Consider the following 21,887-nt stretch of genomic DNA (forward strand, 5'->3'; position numbering starts at 1 on the left):
AAGGTAAAAGTGCGGCTCGCATCGCAACCCTCTCTCTCTCACGCTCCAAAGAGTCCATCCGCAGGGTATTTGGTCTACTCTTCCACGCTAATCAGACGCATTGGTGGAGGGTGGAAGCGCTCTCTCTTTACGCCACACTGCATGCAAGACCTGCCGATAGACTGACTGAGCTGTGCCGACTTGAACTGCTGGCTGGACAGGGATGAGTGGGTTTAATACAATTGCACCGTCATTTAATTACTTATTTAGCGAGGAAAGCTGCAATTAGTCCCAAGACTTTTTTTTTAGAATGGTCCTTCATTGAGATATTTCTCCAACACCATTTGCATTGTACTTTTTTTTTTTACCTCCGTCTGCATAAATGTTAAACTTATTTCGCACCGTACAGAGCCAACCATGCTAATCGGGGGTGCTGTTACCTGTGGGAGGATAGCGGAGAACCCGGAGGAAACCCATGCAGCAACTGGGAAGAGAATATGCGCCCGAGTCGGGAATCGAACCCAGGTTCCTTCTTGCTGCGAGGCGCATCGGCAGATTGGATCGAACCAGCGACCTCTGGATTGCGAGTCCCAGCACGCTGTGACCATTAAATGAAACGCGCTAAATGTATCATTCTGCTGGAGCACATTTCACTTGACGAGACATGGCTGACGACGACGACGTCATTAACTTTTACTTGCATTGGTCAGGAAACCAGTGGCGTAGTGTGGTTGGCATTGGCGCTGGTGCAAGGCATTGGTCGCAAAGGCAGTGGCGTAGGGTGGCTGGCGTTGGCGCTGGTGCAATGAACCAAAACGTCCTGGCCAACCTCTCATCCGCTTCGTAGCAAAGCGCAAGGGCCGCTCTGGCTGGCCTCGTGGGTCCCCGGTGCAGTTGCACATCCTGCGCACTAAATAGCTACGCACATGCACGCAGGCTCTTTAAGCCAGCACGCGGGGGACAGGCGATTACAGTGACACAGATTAAATTACCCCTCGTGGGAAGTTAGGGTCTGCCAATTTGGAAAGAAAGAAAAATTGTTGTGGACTTTCACCTGCATGAAATATATACACACGCTTGCTGGACCAGCTCTGTCGAATATTAAAACGTAAATCCAATGCCACGCTACGAGACGTAACATTCGACCATTAAAAAAAAATAAGCCTTCAAGTGCCTTTAGTGCCCTCGTGCCAAATCCCTCTCTCGTAAAAGAAAAGATAAGGAGGGGGTGACGCGACTACTGGCAAGCCTGCAAATGCGGAGAGAAAGCGAATTCACTTCTAAACGCCATTCATCACGAGCTGCTAACACGGCCTAATGGCGTGACATCCAGGGAGCGAGCCTAATAAACGCCCCGCGTAATCGTCTGCCGTGCGGGAGAAAAATAAATATTGAACTATTACTTTTTATGAACAAAATAAAAATGTGCTTGTGTCTCTTGCACCCCCCCCCGCCTCCAACCGCTCAGTGTGGCCCTGCTATCGTCTTTGTATAAATTTATCCGCTGCAAGATGTTTAGTGGCTTTCATTAAATTACGAAAATTGCGTGCAGCAATCGCGGCATATTGTAACGACATCGCCAAGCGCAATTAGCGTGCGGTGTAATATTATTTCGTGCACGTTATCTGCGGTGGGGTAACAAATGTGTTTTAGGTTGGGTTAGGAACTGCATTAGCCATTAGTATCACGCGGTCCCCTTCGCCGTTCCATCATCCCTCAACGATTAATCAGCAGAGTTTGACTACGAGCGTCATTTATTCCTTCAATGAGCTATTTGTGTGAGGCTCAAACGTGCAGGCTTTACAACAACAACAACAACAACAAAAAGGCAGTGTTGTTGATTATTCTTTTTGGAGGACCTTGCAAATACAACAACCAACCTCAAGGGTCACGCTCGCAGTCCCACCATCGCCACCACCGTCACCACCACCGTCACCATCACCATCACCACCACCATCACCACTCTTGATCCCCCACCAGGGTGCCACTCCAATGCCCGCCTCGGTCACGTGCCCTCATCCTCCTCCACCCTGCACATGCGTCGCACCCATCACAACCTCCCCCCACCCCCGGATTACAGCATTGCATCTGCAATGTCACATTTTATTCCGAACCACCGAGTTGTTTACAAAATCCTCTCCCACTCTGCACGCATGTTTCACTCATCGCGACCTTCTCTTCCTGATCACACCTACAACCATTTCCTGCCACATTATCTTCAAAAACCTATAACTGCCCTTACCATATCGTGCCATGGAATTCATAATCATCCTCCGAGGGTGCTAATATTTTAAAATGGCAGAACCTTCGCTTGTCGTTAACAGCAGGACGGCTGATTGGGTAATGAGGCAACGGCTGGGACGCCCACTCGAGTGAGAATCACTTGGTCACTGACACAGACGCAATCACAGTGACACTGACCGTCAGACTCACAAGGCCCATCTCATCGCCTGTCTCACAACTGTCCTCACAGCCGCGTTCACAGTCACGGTGACAGACGCCCTAACAGGCACTGTCACAGCGACATTTCTCGCGCTCACGATGACTCTGGGGAGAGCATGGCATTGATGACTTCCAACCTCACAGTCAAGATCCCAGCCATTCTCACAGGCGACCTCGTGGCCACATTCATGGCCATGCTCATAGCAATGCAGCCACATTGCCATCTCATAGGCACACTTACGGCCACCCGTCGGCAGTAGCTACTCTCACAGTCGCCCGCATTGTCACATTAATAGCCGTGCCGACAGCTGCTCGGGCGGACGCTCCAATAGACGTGTTCATCGTTGTGGTCACGCGGCGGCCACACTTGGCGGCTGCCCTCATTAGCCACTCATGTAGTCAATAGCATCACCAAACTGATCATTACACTCACAGCCGCCCTCATAGGAATACGCATAAGGGGCCGTCCATAATTGACGAGCCTCACTTGGGGGGGGGGGGGGGTCAGACAGTTGTGACGATGTGTGACGAGGGGGGAGGGGGTGAGAAATGTGACGTCACATCAAAATGCGCAACTTTAAATTAATATAGACAACACGTTCCACTTAATAAAATAGACGTTTCAATAAATGTTTTCTACTACAATATCAGACTGCAGCGCCACATTAAATACGCACTACAATGACAATAGATTCAAGCGATTTGAAGCATGTTTAATTTTCAAAATGGAAATATGGTGTTTGGGGGGGGGGGTAAAGAGATTTGTGACGTCATATTTGAGGGGGGGTCTGAATTTTTGTGACGCCGTGTGACGAGGGGGGGGGTCAAAAATCCTCCAAAATCGCGTGACGTCATTTATGGACGGCCCCTAAGTACCCTGGTCGTCATAGTTGCAGGCACACTCATAGCCGTACTACTAACGATGCAGGAGCGCACCTGTGAATAATTGAATGCACGTGTGTGCTTGTGTATTTGACAACTTACTAACAGTCTGGCGTGGTGCTGGCCACACCACTCCCTCGTTCCTGCTAACAGCACTTGTCCAAACACTCTGTTAAAGTCTAGACGGGGGGCTGGTGGGGGGTGGGAAAGATCTTCATCATTGTCTCTGTGCGTCTCTGCGTTGTGTGTTGTTGCTGTTGTTGCTGTTGAGCGTGCAGACCTGGGAGACTTTTCCGAGTCGGCGGAGCGGCGGCTGAGCGTGCCGCGAGGGGGGGCGGTCGTCATCGAGGCCCCGCGCGTCGGCTGCTTCCCCACGCCCCAGGTCACCTGGCTGCGGGAGGGTCGCAAGGTGTCGCCCAGCCCCCGCGTGTGAGTCCCCGCTGCGAACACGATGTTAAATAATAATAATAATAACAACAATAATATTCATCATCATCATGTACGTGTGTGTACGTGGGGAGCGGTAGTGTAGCGGTTAGCACGCTGCGCTATGAACCCAGCGAACCGGGTTTGACTCCCGCTCACGGCCAACACCGGTGACGATTATTTGAATCGGTCCTGGGCCTCCCCTAGGTCGACTCATCCTCAAATGAGTACCTGGTGCGATTTGTAAGCATCGCCACTGGGGAGACAAAGGCGGTCGGGCGTGGTGCTGCCCACCCACCCCCCCGTGTACCGTTCCGGCCTTCATAGGTGCTCGCTAACAGCACTTGCCCCTACAATATGTTAAGGCTATACGGGGAATCTTTGTCTTTGTTTTTGTTGAACTTCCTTCACGCCGTACCTAGCCAACCGTGCTCATCGGAGGTGTGGGGCAAGGACAACAAGTTAAACATACACAAAAACTAAGAAATTAGTTTTCAATTTAGATTTAAAAGCGCATAGCTCCAGTGGTTTCCGATTACGGGGAAGAAGAGCGTTCCAGACGGCCGAGGAAGTGCATTTGAAAGCACGCGATGCGGTGACCGTCTTTGTTCGATGGGCAACCAAAAGCAAGACTGCAGTTCCCGTGATGGTTTCGTGCTCCTTGGCGATATCAGCAAGGCTACACCACAACGGGGAAGGGCAGTAGGATGAAGGATGCAATGCGTGGCAAAAGATAAATTAATGGGGAAGAGGAGAGAGAACAGCAAGTATGGGACATAAGAGCAAAGGGGATGGGAAAGGAACGCAAAATGGGACGCGGGACAGAAATCCCCAAGGCGGACAAAGAGGGCATGGCTCAAGAAGAGAAGTTGATGATGATGAGACGAGAGAGAAGAGAGAGAGAGACGGAAGGAGCGAGCAAGAGTGAACTGCACGCAGTAACAGCGTCTGTCAGGGGGCGGTGGGGAGAGGGAAGGGATTGGGAGTGTGCGTGGCCACACCGAAGTCACGTGATGTACGGGAGGCTTGAGCTGATATTAGATACCGAAAAAACCCAAGATTATGAATCCTTGCAGTAACGATAGCTTCAAATCTAGAACTGGTATTAGATGTATATATAGATGCAAGCAATCACATCAGCCGGCTCCGTGTTGGCGTCCCGAAAAAAAAAATTGCATCCGCATCAGGCACACAACATCAAGTATGCCTGTCACTGTGACTATTGGTCACGTGTCACCTAAACCCTGTGACATAATGCTCATGTACGGCCTTGGTGCCACTCCGCTACTTTTGGGACATCTTACCCACGGTCATGCCGGTCATGGGGCTTATTTGAACATACTTCACTACGCTGGTCAGTGCGGGTTATTGAAGGGGATGGGCGGGGGGGGGGGAACCGGACGAGTTCACATTCGGGCCATGGCCAAGACTCTTACACTTAGACTCCTGTGGATGCACGTCGCAGTTCGTTGACCACTTTGCCAACGCCATTCCACGGACACGTGAAGCAATAACGCGGAGAAAATCCACGTCAAAACAATCTATTTTCACGGCCCATCGCATGCATTATAAGAAGAGATTTTAATTATTAAATGCCTAAGAAAAAGGATCGATGGAGAGCAGTTGGAAAGAAACAAAATCTGCAGGAGACTCGATTCCGTTTTCTGGATCATTGCCGAGAAATGTTTTAAAGGGCTACCACGGTATCTTGACGAGTGAAGTTTTAACCTACATTTGGTGTTTGTGTATGTGTGTGTGTGCACTTGTGGGGAGTGGTGTCATAGCGGTTATTGCACCACGTTACGAACCCGGCGACCGGGTTTCAATTGCGCTCACGACCAATATCAGTGACGAATATTTGGACCTTCCCTAGGTCGACTCAGCCTGACATGAGTAACCTGGATCCAAGGTGGCCGGTCACTCTTCCGGCCTTCGTAGGTGCTTACAAAGACAGAGTCTAGTCCCACCGGTCTGTTCACGGATGGTCGTTACCGTGGGCGTGGGTCCACCCTCTCTCCCGCTAGCGACGCTCACTCATTCCTCGTTCGTTTCCTCTGCACGGTCACGGAAACACCCGCGGTCCAGACCGCTCTCTCGGTTCCGTGCCGGGGTGGGGGCTCGCCCCCCTTGCGCGTGACGGGGGTTGCAGCGCCGAGCTGGAGACCACAGAGCGTCTCCGGCACGACCCCCCCCCCCCTCCCAAAAGAGTACGGCACTTGCAATTGCCGCCGAGACACAAAAAAAACATAATTTTCTCTTCCAATTACTGTCCGCCAAACACCATCATGGGTCACGTGAGGTTAAATAAACCCCTCCACCCCCTTCCTGCTTGCAGAGAGACACCCCCACCACCACCACCACCAAAGATGACAAATAGGCACATGCTGCACTATTGACCATTAAGCCCTCAATTAAAAAAAAACAAGTGTCTCGAAAAAAATGAACCCGACTTGGCCTTTTCGGAAATTCCTAACAATCGCAGGGAGAATTTTTTGCATTTTTTAACCTTTGGTGGCGGTGGCGGCGGTGGCGGCGGTGGGGGCCGCGCGAGCGCTGCTCAGAGGCGTCCGTGTACCGGCTGCGGCGGTGCGTAGCTCGCCTTTGTTCGTGCCGAGCCTGAAAACGTTGTTCGGAGGGCTCGGAGAGATCTGCGTTGAATGGGGCGGATGCCTCCCATGGTTCGAGCGAGCTAATGCATGAATGCCGGTGGCTCGGAGGTGAAAGCGCTAAGCCGGCAACGCCGAGCCACTGGGTTCCAAACCGTGTTCCTAAGCGCGGTGGGTTGATGATGGTCCCAGCACGGTCGTGGATGACCAAGTGGAGAAGCCATCACGCCAAATATTCTGTTTAGATTGTTATCCTGCCCCCTATCCCCCCACCGCAACTTCGATTTGCATGGTTGGCTGCGTACGATGCAAACGAAGTTCAGCATACATACGTACAAATGTGGTTGTGCACTTAATTTGGAAAGATGTCTGCTCTGGGAGTTAAAACTATCGGTTTTTGCGGTCAAGCGGCAGGGCGGGTGGCAACGTGTTGTCCCGTCGTCTGTGGGCCAGAGGTCGCTTGCAGGAATCACAGAGGGCTCGCTTCTGTCGGTCGTTCTCCAACACGAAGGGCCGATGCACTGCTTGTTGCGAGAGATCCGAACGGTGTCTTCGTCTTGTGGTATGGCGCCGAGAGCGTCAATTGGAATCAAATTGCGAACAAAAATGACCCCTAATGAAGTCAACGGAACATCAAGCGTTGTGCTGTTTGTCGACGCGGCCAATATTCCCTGGGCTAGGAACCGCATCACGCTCTTGATCATTTAAATGAAAACCTCATTTGACTCGCAGTCAATTACAGCTGCGGAAAAATAGAGCGAAATGGGAAATATTATTCTCAATTACATGCTGAAAATGGAATTTATAAGTAAAATAATATATACATATTTTAGATACCTCTCGTTATAACATGTCTGCGATAGCGGGCTGTATTCACTCCAAATGTAAACTCAACCCGAGTCGTGCTGCTGTTTGGTGGCAGCTTCCGCTCACATTGTGGCAGGGCCTCTGAATAAATCGCCACCGCTTGGCCTCTCTCATGCCTCCGAATGAGGCTGGGGTGCGAGCGCGTCGACCTGCCATCAAGCACGCACGCAACTTTTACCCGATGTCGTTGGGAATCATCCGTAGCGAGCGATTCGCAACTGATTGCATTGCGCAGGGCGCGCCCACCTAAATCCTCGGGTGAATCTCCACCAGAAAGAGAGAGAGAGAGCAGGCCGGCGAAGGAGGGCGGCCAGTCAGCAGTTTTACTCCCACAATTCCACACTGACAAAGGAAACGGCTATCTCTCGGCGCTGGACTTGCGATCCAGAGGGCGCCGGTTAGATTCCATGTCCCGACGCGGCAGTTAGGACGCCACGGTGGCGAGATGTTAGCTACCTCGCCTGGTATACAGGACGCCGTGGGTTCGATCCCAACCCCGACGCCTGTATATTTGAAGTGTGCACGTTCTCCCTGTGGTCGCGTGTATTTTTCTCCGAGTCCTCCGGTTTATCGCTGCACATTTAGAAGCGCGTCGTTTAAAGTATTTGGCTGCGAAACATTTCCACGTGATAAGCCACTTCGTTGAGCTGTCATTTGTGGCCAGGTGACTTCTGAAAAAGAGCTATACAGCTCAGTGGGCTTTACATGGTGAAATTAAAATAGTTTAGTTTAAATAATGTAGTCGTTGAAACGACAGTGCACGTTTCGTAGAATACCCCAAACCCCACCTCTGTGCAACCAGTAGTATAAATGGGTTCACCAGAGTTAGTCCAATTGGTTAGGTCGTGTGTGTCTCTGGGTTACATGAGGGTCCTCCCGCCTCTTGCAAGACTGGCCAGCTTGGACGAAAAGGTCGCGCAAACCCTCTAGATGGGGAGGGGGTGACTTGAGCTCTCTCTTGTGTCAGGGGTTTAGAGTGCATCTTACTTTCCAGAGCGTCTCACAGTAGAGAGTGGTGGTTATCGCACTGCGCTACAAACCCAGCCACTCGAGTTCGATTCGCGCTCACAGCCACCAACAGTGACGATTATCTGAATTGATCCTGGACCTCCCCAAAGTCGACTCAGCCTCAAATGACTACCTGGTGCGGTGGGTAAAAAACATCGCCACGAGGGAGACAAAGGTGGTCGGGCGTGATCCTCGCCACCCACCCCCTCGTGTGCCGTGCCGGCCTTCATAGGTGCTCGCTAACAGCACTTGCCCCAACAGTCTTTTAAGGCTATACAGGGGGATCTTTGTATTTGTCTTTGTCTTATACACACAGAATATCCTTTCATAGTTGATCTAACTTTACTGGAGGCATATTTCGGCCGCTTGAGACTCCGACAAAATCCTTCCAAACCCCACCATAAGCGCTCTCCACCTGAACAATCACGCAGCAGATGCCACCCTTCTGTGGCAGCCCAGTGCGCTATGCCCCCACTACAGATAATCTCGGGGTTATCATGCTGTGAAAAGACCAAATCAAGAATGGCCCTGCTGCAGATGCCCTACGCAATGATAGAACAAAGTACCGTATAAATTTCGATTTAAAGCTTTCGTGACTGCAGCGATTCATCTTCTTGGTTCTTTCGGTAAAGTCACGTAGAAGGGAAATAATAAAAATAAAAATAATAAAATACAATTCTCACAACGTTTCGGCCACAACGCAAGCAGCCGTCCTCAGGTGTCTTTCCGACAGACCTGTTCTTCACCTGAGGACGGCTGCTTGCGTTGTGGCCGAAACGTCGTGAGAATTGTATTTGATTATGTTTTATTTGTATTATTGTATTATTTCCCTTCTACGTGACTTTACCGAAAGAACCAAGAAGAAGAGTACCGTATATATTTATTTTAAAAGAAAAGGAAGAAACTTGTGAAGTGTAGTACTTGCGTCTCAATTGTTCCCTTAAGGGAGGAAGGGAGGGCACGGCTGCCCGGTAGTGAACCATGTGCTCGACAAATGAGGCAGTTTTTACCGAGTCGACAGTTCAATTCCAGCAAGCAGCAAGTAAACTCCACGGGTGGAATTATCCAAAGGCCCCTGCGACGATACACTTGAAGCAATTCGAGTGAAAATTGTCAGAGGCAACTCTCTGCCGCAATTTATGGGCTGTCTTGGAATGAGTTGATAACCCATACTAGATTCATCGGCACACAATCGACCTTTGTTGCATCAACTGCACGCAGATGGTCACTCATCTGGAACACTTCCGCTTCCCATTGCTTAGATTATTGTTTTTTTGTATATGTTTACCGTTCTATTCGCTGCATTTAGCTCTTCATCTACATATGCTGTGAATATCCATTCCCTGCCAAGCAAAAGAGGGAACGGAGCCGATAGCAAGGCTGCTGCGGAGATGGAGCGATGAATTTTAAGTTCGTGCATGGGTGCCGGATATATTGTCGCATGGCAGGGCCGTGAGAGGGGGGGGGGTGGAAGCATTAATTCAACAGTGAATGAATAATATCAGATTGTGATGCTGATGGTAAGGATGATGATACCGCAATTGAAAATAATCTAATCGCGCACTTCAATGCGTGTATACATATCGTGGGCATAATAATCGAATTGAACCCCCAATTAATCGACGCATCTTTGCGTGACTCATAAAGATATGTGCATCACGTGGCCCTGTGCATAGCACGAGTCGGCAACAGGGGGTTCTCGTGGCGAGCACGGACGTGCCATCAGCGTAGCGTTTCATTGTCCAGGCAATTAACTACGCTACATTGTTATTCCGAGAACATAGCAATCCGTCCACGCGCAATGCATGGACGCGTGCACTGGTACACATTTGATTGCGTGCGCGTTAAATGTTCAAAACTGAAATTTGCTGTCAACTTTCAATTAACCGGATTTATATCTTTATAAGCGTGCGGAATGTTGGGGCACGGCGCACTTCGAACGAGGTTTAGCGGAGTGTGGCCAGTGCCTCGTTCGTTGGCACCACGAGGTCTCTCGGTTTTGTTCCCATGGCTCTGACTGAGAAAGACAGAGAGAGAGAATGTGCGTCATTTAGCGTTGGGGTTGAACAAACATTCGACAGATTATGACGCCGGAAAATGATGCGAACACGCTAAGTGGCATTTCATAAACTATCATTTCCGAATGTCATTTGTGACGCTGAGCTTTAAAGAAAAAAAAATTGGGGGGGGCGGGGAAGTGTCATTGTTTATTATCGCTAACCGAGCTTTCACACCCAAAGCCGTGCCCGCAATATCCCACGACCAAAAAAATAAAGTATCAATCTGAGAATGAGCAACAACGACCACCAGAAAAAAATACAAACACGATTTCTTTCCACATTTCGCCAACAAAAAAAACATTCATATCCTAAGTCACATTGCCACCTCTTCACGGGGCTACCAAGTCCAGTAGAACTCCTCTTAACGACGGCGATTGGTTCCACGAAACCGATGGTTAAGTGATTTGGTCGTTAAACGAGTAGAGAAAATACACCTTCAACAATTAATTAGTTCCGATAGCATAAAAAATTACCTGTTTTCATGCAATTTTTTAAAAATAACATTTAAACAATTGATATTAATACATGAAGGTAATAGCAACGTTATAAACCCATAATATGAAAATAAACATGGTTAATTAATGCATTAATTATTTTTTACTGTCCCCACAACAGCCCATCGTTAACAGGGGAATAGTCGGTAAGCGAACGTATTGGGTTCTACGAAGGCATGACACTATTATACACTACACTATACACTACACTATACACTACACTATTAGACACTATACACTACACTATACACTACACTACTGTACACTACACTACTATACACTACACTATACACTACACTATTATACACTATACACTACACTACTGTAAACTACACTACTATACACTACACTATACACTACACTATTATAGACTATACACTACACTACTGTACACTACACTACTATACACTACACTATACACTACACTATACACTACACTATTATACACTATACACTACACTATACGCTACACTACTGTACACTACACTACTATACACTACACTATACACTACACTATTATACACTATACACTACACTATACACTACACTACTGTACACTACACTACTATACACTACACTATACACTACACTATTATACACTATACACTACACTACTGTAAACTAAACTACTATACACTACACTATACACTACACTATTATACACTATACACTACACTATACACACCACTACTGTACACTACACTACTATACACTACACTATACACTACACTATTATACACTATACACTACACTACTGTAAACTGCACTACTATACACTACACTATACACTACACTATTATACACTACACTACTATACACTACTCCACTATACACTACACTATGCACTACATTACTACACACTACACTATACACTACACTATACACTACACTACTGTACACTACACTACTATACACTACACTATACACTACACTATTATACACTACACTACGATACACTACACTACTATTCACTACACTATAAACTACACAATGATACACGACTATACACTACACATTGGTCTCTACAGAGGCCCGTCTGAAGCGATTAGTCGTTAACAGGGGTGATCGTTAAGAGGGGTTCTACTGTAATAGTATTTCCAACATTTGTAGCAATAACACATTAAATTGTCTGATAACACTTTAATATATGGGGGACCGCAGAGCTTGGGCAATTGTTGTTGCCGGCTCACCACGTGGCTGCCTTCTCTCTCGTCCCGTGCCTTCTTGCAAATTATTTGCGCAGGGAAAAAAAACTTCAAAGAATCTCAAGACTCAGCTTCTTGGTTCTTTCGGTAAAGTCACGTAGAAGGGAAATAATAAAATAATAAAAATAAAACAATAAAATAATTCTTAAATCAAAATCTCAAGACTCTTTTATTTTCAGGAGGCTCCTGCCATTGGGATGTTTGGCCATTTCTGCTTAATGGTCGTGTTTGGCTTGCAAGATTTAATCAGAAGGGCCGGAGAAAACTCCACACCGCGTTGTAAATACGAGGCGGGGGGGCGGGGGGCAGGAGAGAGACACTCCAGCCCCTGTGTGGCGGTCACTCGTTCAAGTACCAACCAGGATTAAGAAAAACAAACTTCTGAGATCCAAAGCGACTGTCTTATCGGGCTGCGTCTTAGCCTCGCCCCTTCGTATCCGCGACGCTTCGCATCCCCGTGTGCACTGATGTCAGCACTCACGGTGGGAAAGGGGGTGGCAGGGAAGGAGGAGAGGGGGGCAGGGGGCGCCCCTTTTCCTTGGAGACCAAAGCGATGCCAGATCCCCCTTAAAAGTGCTTTCACTGTGCCTTGCCCCGCGCTCTGACCCGTTCCCTTTTAATTAGTACCCTTGGCCAAGAATAGTTTTAATGATGCAAAAGATATGTCGTACGCGTACTGCATTTTAAGACGTGAGACCAGGCAGGCCTTCTTCCCTTCCCGTGAAGAGAAGAAAAAAGAATCTAAAGTAAACGAGAAGAAGAGAGGAAGGAACACGCGAATAAAAGGATGAATTGGTTAAAAGGAAAATAGAGAGACTCTGGAAGCCAAAACACAGCAAATGAAGTCACACACGCACGCGCGCACACACACCAATTCAAATGCAAGCGTAGCACAAAGACCATGCGTGCAACCTATATAGGCTGTTAGGACAAGTGCTGTTAGAGAGCGCCTATTAAGGACTGCATGGGGCACGATGGGGCGGTGTGGACAGCATCACGACCGCTAGCATTTGTCTTCCCAAGGGCTGATGCTTCACGCATCGCACCAAGTACTCATTTAAGGCTGGGTCGACCTAGGGGAGGCCCAGAACCGGTTCACATTTTCGTCACCCATAGCCACGGCAACACTGCTCCACACACACACACAGTTGAACACACAGACGCTCTCACACACACGCACACACACACACACAAAACTGCTTTTGAACCCGTCATTGGGTTGTGTTCATCTATGGATTTAATCAGCGGGAGGATAAATGGAAACACCGGGCCCCTTTCAGAGGCAGTGCAGACAATACCTTGAAAGGAATTAATCTGCTGGCCCTGGGATGTCCTGCTGCATGCCTGCTGCGTGCTGCACCCAGATCTGTGGCGGCATCGCCCATAACCTGCGGGCAGCAGGGGGCAGGGGGGTATAATAATGACTTATTTACAGGAGGGTCCTACAGTGGGATGTTTGGACAATAACCAATGACACTGTTTGCTTGCTTTTGTTTTTGCTTTGGGTGGTAAACCAGAAAATCTGGAGGAAAACTCATGCAGAAGAAGGGGGGGGGGGTAACATACAAACTCCACGCAGAATGGTGCCCCGTGTCAGGGATCTAACTGCAGGTTCCTTCTTGCTGTGAGGCACAAGAGTTACTCACTACTGCGATCGAATGAGTGAGAGTGGCAGTGGCAGCGGTGGTGGCTGTTTGTGGCGGTGGTGGTTTGCTCCGGTGGCAGTAGTGGTGGTTAGTGGCGGCGGTAGTGGTGGTTAGTTCTAGATTTGAAGCTTTCGTGACTGCAAGCATTCATACTCTGAGGTTTTTTCGGTAAAGTCACGTAGGTAAAAATAAATAATAAATTTAGAAATAATAGAAATAATAATAGAAAAAAATTGATTTTATTTATATTATTACTTCTAATAATACATTTTATTTTAATCCTATTATTAATATTATTTTTTCTTACTTTATTTATTTTTCCCTACGTGACTTTACCGATAAAACCTAAGAGTGTGGTGGTTAGTGTCAGTGGTGGTGATACGTCAACAGCGGTTGTATCGGTGGTGGTTACAAAAGTCAGTGTTGGCTTAGGCAGCAGTGGCGGTGGTACTCTTTGCAGTGCTGTGCTGTTGTTCATGTCATAGGTGATGGTAGTGGTAGCGGGGGTGGCGATTGTACAGTTAATGGCATGCTGGTAAGTGTTGTTTGCAGTGCTTGTGGTGGCAATAGTACCGTTGCTAGTTGTGGCGGTGGTGGTGTGTCAGCGTTGAACTTGGTGATGGCGTTGAGAATTCGTGTTGGTGACGCGAGTGGTGGCACCAGCAACAGCAAAGAAACAAGGATGGAGCGATCTCCGCATCAGCCAAGGGCACATGCCCTGTTGGTGGCTCGTGTCACTTGTGTTTAGCGGCACTTGTTCCTCTGTTCCTTTGTCATGGCAGCTACTTGTCTTGTCGCGGCAATCGCAACGGTGCAATCTCATCTCGCCTGGTAGGGTCGCCACCTCGGGCACATCACAACTGGGGAGATCTGTAGCACATCAGAGGAAGTTGTGGGCTTTCCAAAAGAGCACTCCAGTCGTCAGGTGCAACGGGTAGCTCAAAGGGCCGATACTATTTCAGGGTTGCTGAGCCGACGCCGCTGAGATGTTGGGTTTAAATCCACGTTCCATGTCAAAGCCATTGCTCATGATTACTTACTGTCTATCTAAGAGAGCCACACTGAGTCATTGGACTCTTTTTCAGGAGGGTCCTGCCACATTGGGTTTTTATTTTGTATGTTAAGATGTGTTCAGCCCATTAATGACGAGTGAGTTTATTGTACGCGTGGGAGGAAACGGGAGCGGCTGGAGACACCGCACACTTGCTGGGGGTGGAGATGGGGGGGGGGCAGCGCTCCATCAATGACAACAGATGGCGATTAGTCGACTTGCTTTACTGCATTTTCCTGGCGAGTCAGGCCGATGTCACTTCCTCGATGGCCACGGAAAGGAAATTTTCGCGAAATTTGCTATTGCGGCCATCCGCCAACCCTCGTTGCTGCCTCCGCAGTGCTGGGTGCAGCGAGTTGATGGACCCAGGCTGGTCACCCAAAACCTGTCAAGATTAAACGTAAAAAAAATCTCAACAAACGTGGGTGGGTTTGGCTTTGCTGTTGCCTCACATTCTAGTTCTGAGAATGTAATTGAAAGCGTCAGTTTGATTGACGCGCGAGGAGCAACCCTTTGCAGGGCTCGTGATGAGAAGGTGCGTCCGCGGTGTGGAATAAAAGAGGCCTTTGGAAGACGACGTTAACAGTTGTCCTCGTGACATCACCCCGCGGGAGACATTCTCCGACACACGCTGGGTGTACCCATAGCTGTGAGAATCGTGGGACGCCAATTGCCTTTGTCTTCTTTTGCGATGCAAATATGACAATTAGGGAAATAATTGGTGGATTGAAAAGATTTAAAAAACGCATGCCCCACCCCACGAAGACCCACAACGATTTCCCGACGACAGCTTTCTCAAAATTTGTGACTAACTTTGTACTTTGCACCAGGGCTGACACCTCACTCCGCTCTTAATATAAACACAGCAAAGTCTCCAATGAGTCACAATAACGTGTAAACCCAAAGCTCTCTAAGCGTGGCAGCAGCTCCTCACACCCACACACTAATGCAACTAAGCACAGTAACAGATGTGACATTAATATTTTAAGGAAATGTTACTACGCTTGCAGGAGTAGTAATGATGATGATTTTTATCACAGTCGCTGAGCACAAAACGACACGCGGCCAGCAATGAACAGCAGTATTGAAACAGCAGGTTATTATTAGAATTCGGTGGGGGGGGGTGACGGGGATGGAATTCTGATGTTGATCAGAATGAAAAAAGCAGCAGCGAGAGAATCGTTGTGACGTGCGTGTGGCGGTCGTGGTTGAGCACAGTGGGGGGGGGGGGGGGGTGGCAGCTGGTGGTGCATCTACCGGTCATCTCAGTCAGCCAACCCATGGCACCTGGGTCTGTCCCGAGACCTGCACCTAGCCTGGTACAGCTGGTGGTGCATCTACCGGTTATCTCAGTCAGCCAACCCATGGCACCTGGGTCTGTCCCGAGACCTCCTCCTGTCAGCGAGCCTTCGACACTTCACGTGGCCTCAAAGTGCAACCTGGCCTGGCACGTGCCCCGTGGCGGGGGTATTGGTTGAACACAGTGGGGGTGCGAGTGGGGTCCTCAACGTGGGTGGAGGAATCGAGGGGCGACGTTCGCAGGAACATTAACAGCGGTGTGGCAGAACAGCAGCGTTTCACAGTCGTACTCAAGAGCATCGAGAAGTGATCATTCGTTTATTTTGGATTCGATTGTCTAGGTATGATGAACAATGTCTTTTTTTTTCGATGATCCTCCACCACCCGACAGAGCCAATAAAATCTAGTTTTCGCGTGGACATATTGCACCAATTGATAGTTTTTCTTATTTTGTTTCAGCAACCCGGAGGAGGAGGGATGTTGAAAAGCCCCAAGCGATTTTTTTTTTACTTTATTGTTCACGACGTTTCGCTGGTGGTCCATATCCAGCATGATACGGTGTTGACAAACGCTCAGCTCTCCGAGATGAACCCCACATTGTTAGCAAAGTCCCCGCGCGTACAATTAGAGGTTCACGGAGGCGCATCGTGAATTTTAGAGACGTTACACGCGAATGAGCGACAGTGGAGGGCCGTTCACGAGTTGTCCGAGCGCCAAGTCAAGCCAAGTTGATTTTATTTAACCAGGTGACACGACAAAGAGCCAGGCAGAGTCGTCTCGTTTGGAAGAGCGGCTGCAAATTCGCACCGCGCAGTCTCCATCCACAGGCATCCGCGTGATGTTCTCACGCAATCGGGGTGAGGACGATGGTGGCGAAGTCGCAATTCGCTTGAGCGCAACGCGGGTCAGTGTGGCGTGCGGCGAATTCGATTACAGCCCCCACCCCCCGACTCCCCCCCTCCCTCCCCCCCCCCCCAATGACTCGGTGGTTTGTGGATGCTTCCTGTGCTTGCAAAAACGAGAGCTGAAATCTTGCTTTGAAGCTTTGGTGACTGCATGACTCCATACTCTTTGGTTCTTTCGGTAAAGTCGCGTAGGTAGAAAAGAATAAAATAAAATAGAACAAAAAATAATCTATCACGACGTTTTGATCGCAACACAAGCGGTCGTCCTCAGGCGGAAAGATCGATCCAGCAGTGGAATTGCTGAACCCGCGAGAGAGCTGTTACAACAAGAGGTTGTTTTTTTTAATATTTTTTTTCTATGAGACTTTACCGAAATAACCAAAGAGTTGAGAGTTGAAATGTTCATATTAAAGGGTTTTTTGGGGGTTATATCGCGTAAATACAAATGTGTCGTAACCCTCCACCACCCAATACAGCCAATTAGGAAGGGATTTGTCACGTAAACATAACGCCAATTAGTTACTACTTCAGCCCACCGGTGTGTTGGAGAGTAAATCCACAACATTTGCAATTTAAATAAAATTGTACTCGCCAATTCCACCGCCCCTGTTTAACTAAAATCGTCAGAACGGCTCGCAATGCCTTCCCCCCGCCCCCCAAAATGTGTGAGAATGTGGGAGCGTTGTGCATAATGGTGACATAATAATGCTCAGGTGTGAACGTTGAGGCCCACCTGGGTTTCGGTAAACATTGGTGGCGTTCGCTTGTTGTGCTGTCGGATGTTGTTAATTTATCTCACCTGGCGACGCCTCGGTGAGTGAGCGGCAATATTCGTTTTCTACAGGGGCCTGTTCCGGATGTTTTCTACAGTTTTATTTCGTGAGTGGTATTTAAATTATCATTTATTTATTAATGTTTTGTATTTTCAACAAAAAGTACAAAGGAGCAAAGAACCAGGGAACACAGCTTCCAAACGACCGGCACAAACACATATTGCGGTAATAGCCCCTAGAAGCAATAGAATATCCAGAACAGGAGAGGAAGACGACGAGAAGCAAGACAGAAACAAGGGAATATATTGTGGGGTTTTTTTTAACGTGGGTCAAAACATGAATACATTATCTGGTGAAACCCACATGTCAAAACAACATTAAAATGTTTAGTTTAGTTTGTGTAGTTTAAGTTTGATTGTACAATGATAGAATGTACAGCCCCTTGTCAACCCATAGGTTGTGCCGGTGATGAGAGTCGATGTACTATACTTCACCACGCCGGTCAGTGCGGGTTAGTGAATGTAATGTGAACAGGGCCAGGTCACGTATCACTCGCTACTGATGTTAGCCGTAGCCAGAATTCAAACTCATATTGATCCAGTTCATAGTTCAGTGCGCTAACCACTGTACCACCGCTCCACCCCTTTAAAATAATCACTCATTTAATTACTTGCGAATAATTTCTTCGTATTATTTACACTAAACACCACACATATTGTTCGCAACCTAGCTACAGTACTGCGTCTTCTCTTATAAGTGGGTATCGCTCACACACACACACACGCACGCACTGTCCCCGTCTTTGCACGATCCACCAAGCCCCCACCTCCAATCTGCCAATTTATGCACGTGTGCAAACAGCACGCGGCCGATTGCGGAACGATTGAGACCGGGTGATCTCCAGGTTTGGAACTCCCCAAACTATTTCAGCATCTGGCACACCACATCCAGTATACCTGTCCGCTGCCGCCGGTCGCTCGTGACACCGGCTCCAATCTAACCGGCGACCCAGAAACTATTCGGTGACATTTGAATTCCCTGAGCGAGATGATTGCGTGGAGCGCTCGGGAACCGCAGCGCTATGCGTGGGCTGGATGTGAATGACGGGTATTGTGTGCAGGAGGAAAGTGCATGGTGGGGCTGTGGCGGTGGCATCGGAGCAGGTTGCGAGGGGGGCAGAAAAGAAAGTGGTGGGTGGGAAGGGAGAGCTAGAAGGTGGTGGAAGCATGTGCCAGGAAGCAAAAGAAAACTAAAAGATGAATTAAATAAAAACGAAATGAGAAAGGGACCACTGCATGGCGCTGCCTCCCGGAGAGCATTACATGAGAAGTCGATTTGAGGCTCTGATGACAGCTGTGAGTGGCGTTGGATGGAAGAGGGAGGGCGGGGAATGGGAATCGCGGCGGGCGATTGAGCACCACGCGCCACACGGGGCAAAACATCAACCCAGCAGAAGCCACCGTCACTCCACCGGCCGCTTCTATGCACAGTGGCAGATCCATGGTGGGTGGTGGGGGGGAGGGGGGTGACGTCCCCCCGCGCCACTCCCCAAAACCTTGAGACCCCGATAATTATTAGTCATTTTGTGATATTCACAGTGAAAATAAATTATTTTTTATACATATGATTATTCATGTAGAGGCCTATTTTAAAAAGCTGGACAATTGGCGACCGCCCCTCTAGATCCACCTCGGTCACCACATGGCAGTGTCTAAAACACTCGCGCATTCTCCACAGTGACGCACATCCCCTTCATAAATGGAACATTAAAGACAGGCCACAGTTGTGCGATTGTGGCCATGCAATCCACACTATGGACCGTACAGTAAACCACTGTGGTCTACGCTCCATTCAATGGTGGAGGAACAGCAACGCTACACGAACTCTCTCTCTCTCTCACCCGAAGCCCTCTCGTCGTGGCTAGCAGCTATCGACACTGGGGCATTGATCTCCTGAATATTTTGCCATGCGCAGAAAAGAAGTAAACTGACGCTCGTGATAACGTTGCGTGGTTCAGCCAGGTTCACTAGTTTAGAGAATTGATGGTTCATAATCAACGTTTTTGGGTTAGACCGCGTTATTTATAAATGTGTCGTAACCCTCCACCACCCGACACGGCCAATCAGCAAAAAAGTGTCACGTTGACAAAAGACAAATAGTTCACTACTTTAGCCCACCGGTGTGTTGAAGCGTGAAACCACAACATTTACAATTTTTGAGTAGTACGACGTTTCGCTGGTAATTGCATCCAGCATCATCGGGCAATTCGCCAGAATGGTTAAACTAAATTGATGGTCTCAGCCCGTTCACAAAATGACTGCACACACAATGTGGTGTTGTGCTTTACTTTGGCCGACACGTGGCAATCAATCGTATTTTTTTGTGTTCATTGAAATTACTTTAGAAGTAGTTACGTGACGTCATTGTCCAGGGCGGTTCTCTAACGAGGCGCCGGCTTGGAGTTTGATTGACATGCGGGTGAAGCAGACTCTTTGAAGCACAATGCAGAGTTTGTGTCCCTCGTTTGGATTAAGAGCTTCAACTCAGTTGACTGCAGAAGTCAAATCTTAATGGAATGCCCAAGTCGCCTTTGGAATATAATGGGCAGTAAAAGGTAATATATAAATTATCGTTTCAATCAACGAATTATTTATAGCCACGTATCTTTGTCTGGAGAGCTCCTCGTAGACCGTTTAAACAATTTCACAAGCATGAAGACTTAATTTTATATTTAGCTCATGTGAACGAGGTTAAAACGATTTGATCTTTAACCTGATAATTCTGATTATATGTTTATCCGTTCTATCATTAAGAATTGCGTGGCGGTGTGACGTAACCCCGTTTCAAAATAATACAATAGATAGATGTGCCATTGTTTTTTTTTTTATAATTGGTATATTTCACCTCGATAATCTCTCAGCGGTGTGTGCGAGGGTAAGGGGGGAGCTAATGGATCTCAATGATCATTGTAAATTTATAACGCGCTCAATATATTTTACCGACATCAGTGACCCGTGACCGAGGTGCCGAGCAAAGCTTGGCGTTGCTCGAAAGGTGGGGCCTAAAAAAACGTGGGGGGCTTTAAAAAAAACGTGGGGGCCTTTAAAAAAAGACGTGGGGGCCTTTAAAAATACGTGGGGGCCTTTAAAAATACGTGGGGGCTTTAGAAATACGTGGGGGCCTTAGAAATACGTGGGGGCCTTTAAAAAAAGACGTGGGGGGCTTAACAAAAAACGTGTGGGCCTTTAAAAATACGTGGGGGCCTTTAAAAATACGTGGGGGCCTTAAAATACGTGGGGGTCTTTAAAAAAGAGTTGGGGGGGCTAAAAAAAAAGTGTGGGCCTTTAAAAATACGTGGGGGCCTTAAAAAATACGTGGGGGCCTTAGAAATGCGTGGGGGCCTTAAAAATACGTGGGGGCCTGAAAAAGTACGTGGGGGCCTTAAAAAAACGTGTGGGCCTTTAAAAAAACGTGGGGGCCTTAAAAATACGTGGGGGCCTAAAAAATACATGGGGGCCTTAAAAAAACGTGGGGGGCTTTAAAAAAAGACGTGGGGGCCTTAAAAATACGCGGGGGCCTTAAAAATACGTGGGGGCCTGAACAAATACATGGGGGCCTTAAAAAACGTGGGGGGCCTTAAAAAAACGTGGGGGGCTTTAAAAAAAGACGTGGGGGGCTTTAAAAAGAGACGTGTGGGCCTTAAAAAAAGACGTGGGGGGCCTTTAAAAAAAAGAGGTTCGACGTTTAAAAAAAAAGACGTGGGGGCTTTAGGTGTCGCCTAAAAGTAGGCAGACGGCAAGGTCTGCAGTGGGATGGCATTCCAGGTGGCAGGGGCTACCAGGGAGCAACGATGTCCAGCGGCGACGGTCCTGGTGCTTGGAATAGAGAGGAGCTTGTGAGCCACGCGCCGGAGGAGAGTTCCACAGTGAGCGGCAGTGCGCTGTGACAGGAGCGGAGAGAGACACCCGGTGGACGACCGAAAGGGTTTCCTCATTATAACGTGAAAAAAACTGGTGAGCGGTGAGGGTCAGGCTGAGGTGATCACTGGTGAGTGGTGAGTTGTCAGGACTTGGTGAATGTCCGACGAGGGTCATGTGAGTGTCACGTTTACCCCGTGCAGAGGAGGGGCTGCCCACTGGTATATTCATAAGTGGGGGGGGGGGGGGCAGAGAAAACACGCGAGGAGTGAGCTTCGGAGAGGGAGCCATGAGGTCACAACTCTGACAGGCGTCTGCGGGTGAAGT

General features: G+C 48.3%; 1 protein-coding gene across 6 annotated transcripts in view; it reads left to right on the forward strand.

Annotated features, from left to right (window-relative positions):
- Positions 1-21,887, forward strand: part of LOC144935147 (protein sidekick-2-like) — a 477,776-nt gene that overhangs the window by 240,101 nt on the left and 215,788 nt on the right. For all 6 annotated transcript variants that reach the window (XM_078861598.1, XM_078861616.1, XM_078861625.1 and 3 more), the window contains exon 4: positions 3,582-3,732. In XM_078861598.1, the coding sequence (XP_078717724.1) occupies positions 3,582-3,732 (151 nt within the window). The remainder of the gene's footprint in view (positions 1-3,581; positions 3,733-21,887) is intronic.

The sequence above is a fragment of the Lampetra fluviatilis genome, chromosome 1, assembly GCF_964198595.1.
Source record: "Lampetra fluviatilis chromosome 1, kcLamFluv1.1, whole genome shotgun sequence".
Taxonomy (NCBI): Eukaryota; Metazoa; Chordata; class Hyperoartia; order Petromyzontiformes; family Petromyzontidae; genus Lampetra; species Lampetra fluviatilis.